Source organism: Formica exsecta, unplaced genomic scaffold, assembly GCF_003651465.1.
Source record: "Formica exsecta isolate Colony F162 unplaced genomic scaffold, ASM365146v1 scaffold2541, whole genome shotgun sequence".
NCBI lineage: Eukaryota > Metazoa > Arthropoda > Insecta > Hymenoptera > Formicidae > Formica > Formica exsecta.
The window spans coordinates 1-6601 of NW_021849816.1; the positions used below are offsets into that span (position 1 = coordinate 1).

At 30.8% G+C, this 6601-nt stretch overlaps 1 protein-coding gene across 1 annotated transcript; it reads right to left on the reverse strand.

The window, feature by feature from the left end:
• Positions 1-50: 50 nt before the first annotated feature.
• On the reverse strand, positions 51-3091 carry LOC115236511 (the record flags this gene model as incomplete). The annotated part of the gene is made up of 7 exons (XM_029809023.1): positions 2376-3091; positions 1697-2025; positions 1280-1633; positions 1014-1200; positions 717-820; positions 590-625; positions 51-258 (listed from the first exon to the last, which is right to left on the reverse strand). Coding segments are annotated over exons 1-7 (1402 nt in total), but the record flags the coding sequence as incomplete, so codon positions are not given.
• Positions 3092-6601: the final 3510 nt, after the last annotated feature.

The following is a 6601-nucleotide window of genomic DNA, read 5'->3' on the forward strand; positions in this document are numbered from 1 at the left end:
TATATTGTGTGTGTGTGTGTGTTTTTTAAATTTTATATAATTGTATTTACCAAATAGTCCGTTGAATAATTGCCGGTTGATAGGTGGGCGATTACCTCTTTTGCTAGTAGCTGAATAATTGGCAATACTCGAGCCATAAACCTCAAGAAGCGTTTCTCGTACCAGTACTTTCCAATCCTGATGGATATCATATTCTAATTTCATATATGTCTTCTTTGATTTAGGAAGATAAAAACCACAGTTTGGTGATAATTCTTCCTGTAATATTTACAAAATTTAATTAGTTTAAATTATTTTATTTAAACGAAATTATTACGGCTCTAATGTGAAATTCACAAATTTAAAATCCCTTGGCAAATAAGAGCCGAACGCTGATGGTAGTGCGTAAAGTTTCGTAGAAAATTAATCTTTCTACGAAATTAATTGATTATGCACAAGGTACAAATTTTAAGAAAGATTTATTTTTTACGAAACTTTACGCACTGCCATCTGCGTTTGGCTCTTATTTTATTTATTTACATTATTTATTTAAATTAACTTTAATTTTAGAAATAATATATTAATTACATATTAATCCATATAATTGTACCTTATTATCATCGTCTGCAAAATAAGTGCTAGATATCTGAAAAAATTAATCAATAATCATAATTGTAATCATAAAAGTAATATTAATTATCAAATAATTATAATAATATTTTTTTCGGATACATTACTGGACATTTTTCTGGAGTTCCTATGTTCATTTTAGTTTGTTCTCTATAAGCTGTTTTCATCATGGTTAATAACCGTTCTACTACTTCTATATCTTGTTTTCTTACTGCAAAGAATGAATAGTACCATCATCTTATAAATGATATAGATTATATATAACATATATAAGCGCGCGCGCGCGCGCGTGTGTGTGTGCAACAATGCATACAACAATATAATAATATAGTAGACAAGATAAAACAATATAAGATATGAGATATAACAATATAAAAGTAATAACAAACACATTTGTCACAAACCTGTCCATGGAAAAAGTCCTGAAAAACTTGATGCATTAGTGCATTGTTGATCATGTGAAAGTGTGCATGATGATCCGGAGTTCGTTAAAGATGGTGTGGTGATATTTTTTCCTGTGTTCATAAATTTCTTCTGAGTATCATTTCTTTTCATAGATTGAGTTATTTGAATTGTGTACAGCTGATAGTGCTGATTTCATGATGTTATCTGTATTTGAAGCAAATCTTTGACCATTTGGAAATGTGCATGATGAATCCATTGGATATACTGTAGAACTATCTTTAAATGCATTCTGAGTATATAAAGTGTCATGTGTTGATTCATGCGAACTATATATTCTTGATGGTGTTGTCTCCATGATTTTATCGTTACTTGAAATAACATTTTGATCATTTTGTAATGTGCGTGATGCTGCAGAGTATATTTGAGAAGATGGTGTGCTACTATCTTTATCCGAATTGATAAAAGAATTTTGAGGTGACGCATTGTATGTTGTGGCACATGAATCATATACCATTGATGACACTTCCATAGTATTATTTGAAATAAATTCATTATTTGGATATGTGTGTGATGAATAATCTGCTTGTAATGCTATGATATTACTTTCTGCATTGCGCATCTATTGAAAATGAGGAATCATAAGTTTTACATAAAATAATATAATTATGTAATTGTGTAATACCTGTTGATTATATATAGAAGAGTTCGGAGTATTGCTTTGAAGTGTTGATGTTGATTTGGGTCTATATATTTGCGTTGTATGCAGTGATGTTTTTCTTTTTGGTATATATGTAGATAATGGATGATTTTCTTTACACACTATATGTTGACTCTTCTTAATTTTGTCTTCTAATTCTTTCCTATTTGAACTTTTAATATCTTTAATTAATTTTTTGTTTTTAACCATTGTTTTATTTTTATTTATTATATGTGCGGAAAAATTTTTTTTATTTGAATCGTGTAAGTCACCAGTATCAGTTACTATTGTTTTATAAAGTTTATTTTCATCATCTGTAAAATAAAAATAAAGATTTCTAATTAAAGCTTAAAGAATATCTTAAACAATATTTGAATGTCACAGCAATTGCAATGCTAACAATAGTACAACATGCTTGGAGAATTTATTAAATTATTTTTATCGAAAATCTCATAATGATTTTTATACGAAATAATGTCAAGATTATTGAAAAAAAAAATATATTAGTGTACAATCTCAATTTATTTTTACGAGAAATTATCTTATTTTCGGTTATATCTTATGTTCGTCATTGCCGCCATATCTTTTATAAATGATTTGTTATATACTAAATGATCTGTTATATACTGAATAATTTGTTACTAAATAGAATATTTATACATACCACTTATTGCTAGTACTCTAGCTACTGATTTTGTTTCTTCCTGTGTCCGGAAATCTTTCCATGTTAGGTTCACAATCGAGTTTATTTTTTGTTTACACTTCGGTATGGTGGATAAAGGAATTATATCCTTCTGGCCACTTTTTATCCACCATATCAATGCAAATTGTTCTTTCACTGGTGGCATTATTTATTTCAGAAATAATTTTATAGTCTGAATAATGGATATTGTACGAATGAAATGCAAACGTACAATTAACACTATATTGTAGAATATACGAATTCTGTTATAAACTGCGTAACATAAAGATGTGTGAAAAGATGAAAAGATTGTTACGATATTTGTGAAAAAATTGTTACGATATTAGTTCTGATGTTGATCACTAAGGTTACGTTACACCTGGTGATCGCGATGCTCGCGAATATCGCATTTGTTTTTGTTTAACTTGGCAACGAACGTTGCAATCGCCAAGTGAAACATAATTTCAATTTCTGCTCGAAATTACAGTACTCTTTCCATTATTGCTGCTAAGTGAGAATACTTGTTTCGTGTGTAAAGATAAAATGTCTAGAAAATCATTTCAAGAATTAAGAAAAACTCAAATATACAGGGTGTTCCGGAACAACCTTCCGTCCGTGAAATGACGTATTCCTGATACAATTCTAAGACGATTTTTCCTTTACCAAAATTTGAATTGAAGCGTAATTTTTGAGTTATAAGCAAAAATAGTTAACAAATCACGCGTCGAATACAGAAGGCAGGCAGGAGCGGCGCGGCGCGCCGCGAGCGCCCGGCACAGCTGACCGTCTGATTACCACCGCATGAGCCGCTAACTATTTTATCTTACAATATAAAATTATGCTTTAAATAAAATTTTAGTAAAGAAGGAAATATCTCAGAATTATGTCAAGAATACGTGTTTCTTAAAATAACGTCACTTTAACAAAAGTTGTTGCGGATCGCCGGCCGTCGGACACTGCAATCAGCTGATTGCTAACGCGATGTGTGTATGGCAGAGTGTATGTGCGTAAAAGAAAGAGAGAGAGAGAGACAGAGAGAGAGAGAGAGTGAGGAAGGGAAGCAGGGAGAGACGTTTATACACACGCACGCACATACGCATACACTTTTTTCTCGCTCTCTTTCTCTCTTTTACACAACACTCATACACTCTCTCATTCAGTCACTCATTCACTCACTTACTCACTCACCTGTTCACTCACCTGCTCACTCACAGCAAATCTTCATGCTACGTATTGTTAACTGCTGCACGGTTATTATTATTTAGCGACGGACCGCGGAGACTGCGCGACCACATTGTTACGTTGCCTAGCGCCGCCGAGAAACGCGACATGTACTCGACATGTAGCGACATGCAAGTTACGACGTGCGCGTGGCGCGTGATCGATGCGAGATAAGACGAACGATCTTCTAAAACCTTCGCATTGCGAATGCGTTAGAAAACATGAAACGTATAATGACGTATTTAAAAAAATTAATTATTTATCATAATTAATAACTATTTCTAATTATAATAAATAATTATTATTTTAAAAAGCATGTATTATACATTATTACGTTTTCGAAATTATTGCATTTACGATGCGAAGGTTTCAGTCAATCGCAAGATCGCAAGAATAATGTCGTCGTGCCGCTCCTGCCTGCCTTCTGTACTCGACGCGTGATTTGCTAACTATTTTTGCTTATAACTAAAAAATGACGCTTCAATTCAAATTTTGGTAAAGGAAAAATCGTCTTAGAATTGTATCAGGAATACGTCATTTCATGGACGGAAGGTTGTTCCGGAACACCCTGTATAAACGATTAAATGAGTTCTTAATAAGTGCAAATGACAATAATGAAGTAAATGATTTTTTAGAACTAGGACTTCCAAATCAAATGTAAGTATTGTTTATTTTGGTAATTATTTACATTAACATTTTAGATCTAAATTTTAATTTGTATTAACGTATTTGTAAACTTGATATATCATTGTAAGAATATCATATCGTTTTTTAGAAATATAATATTCAATGAGAATGAGGAGGAAGCAAAAGTCGAAGAAGGAGAGGATACTGAAGAAGAAAGAAATAATAAAGAAGAAGAAACAGATAATACAGAAGAAGAAACAGATAACACAGAAGAAGAAGAGGAAGCAATAGAGGAAGAATGTGAGGAGGAAGAAGAAGAGGAAAATATTGATAGAGGAATAGGAAATGATCATGATGATATTGAACATGGCTATGAACGTTTATATTTTCGTGCTCCATTAAATGTCTCTCAGAGTATGCTGTTAATTTTGACACTTGCAATTCGTCATAATCTCAATATGTCATGTCTTGCTGATATAATAAATGTCATTAATTTACATTGTCCAGCTCAAGATTTAAAAAAAAAATTTTATTTTTAAATTTAAAAAATTCTTTTCTCTTAAGGAAATCAACATAAAAAAAAAATTATTATTGTGTCACATGTGATCGCGAATTGAAAGATGTCAATGATATTTGTCCATTATGTACAAAACAAAAAAATCCTTATTTTATTCAAATGCCTGTTATCGAACATTTAAAAGAAATGTTAAGTCGAGTTGGATTTTATAATAATTTGCAAGGACGGTTTCAAAGACCTACAAATCAAAATGATATATCAGATATATATGATGGGTCTATATACAGATATTGGATGGATAATGGTCTTTTGAAAAATCCTTATAATTTTTCTTTAAGTTGGTATACCGATGAAGTACCAGTTTTTAAATCTACCCAAATTAGCATGTGGCCTATTTATTTAACTATTAACGAATTACCTTTTAAGGAACGAAAAAGACTAGAGAATACTCTATTACTTGGACTATGGTTTAGAAAAAAAAGCCTTTTGCTAATTTATTTCTATGTAAATTACGTTCAGAATTAGAACAAATAGCTCAAGGTATACAAGTCTTCTTACCAGGAGAAAATAATCTTAATGAAAGGAATTCTATTAATAGGTACTGCTGATCTTCTTGCAAAAAATCAATTTATGAATTTTACACAGTTTAATGGTTATTATGGTTGTCCTATATGTTCTATCAAAGGCGAAAATTTGGCACTTCTTCCGAGAGGATCGATTCATATTTATCCCTATGTAAATAATGTAATATTTAGAACGTCACAAGAATGTATTAATTGGGCTAATGAAGCTACACCAGAAAATCCCATAATGCGTATCAGAGGTCCGACAATGCTTTCAGTATTAATGCCTAATTTTATTAAAGGAATGGGAATTGATAGGATGCATGCAGTTGATGGAGGTGTTATTAAAAAATTATTAAGTTTAATGTTTGATACCAAATATAATGCGGAACCTTTTTCATTGTATGTAGTTAAAGATATCATAAATAGTAAACTAACATCAATAAAACCGCCAAAATTTGTTCACCGCATGATACGGTCTATCGATGAGCTACTTCATTGGAAAGTATCAGAATTAAAAATGTGGTTTTTTTTATTCCATTCCTGTACTTGAAGGTGTATTGCGACAAGATTATTTTGAACATTATCTTCTTTTAGTGACAGCAATAACTCTACTTAATTCTAAAAAAATTACGCCATTTATGATAAATGTAGCTGAGGATTTTTTAAACAAATTTGTTAGAGAGTTTGAAACTTTATATGGTTTAAATTTCTGTTCAATTAATGTACATCAATTACTTCATTTACCGGATTGTGTAAGAAGACTTGGACCATTATGGACATTTTCATGTTTTAAATATGAAAATATAAATGGTCGGTTACTAAAATTAGTACATGGAACAAACCATATTGATACACAAATTGCTAGATCTCATGATCGATGTATTAAAATGATACGATTAATGGAACAGTTACCTGAAGGCCCTATACGAGATTTTTGTTTAAGTCGGAAAAAACAGATAAAAATTATTGAAAAAATTTCTGAAGACTCTTTCACTGATGGTGTATATCAAAATGTGCAGCCAATATCAGATGAACTTATTAATGGATTACATAATCTTGGCATCTTCCAAAATGTAGTAATTTATAAGTATTTTTGTTTATTAAAAAATAGAAAATTATATGTATCGAAAATGTATCAAAGAGATTTGAAAAGTCATTCTTATATTGTTCAATATGTAAATGATAATCGATTGCAATTAGGATCAATATGCAGGTAAAAATTATTGAAAAAATTTCTGAAGACTCTTTCACTGTTGGTGTATATCAAAATGTGCAGC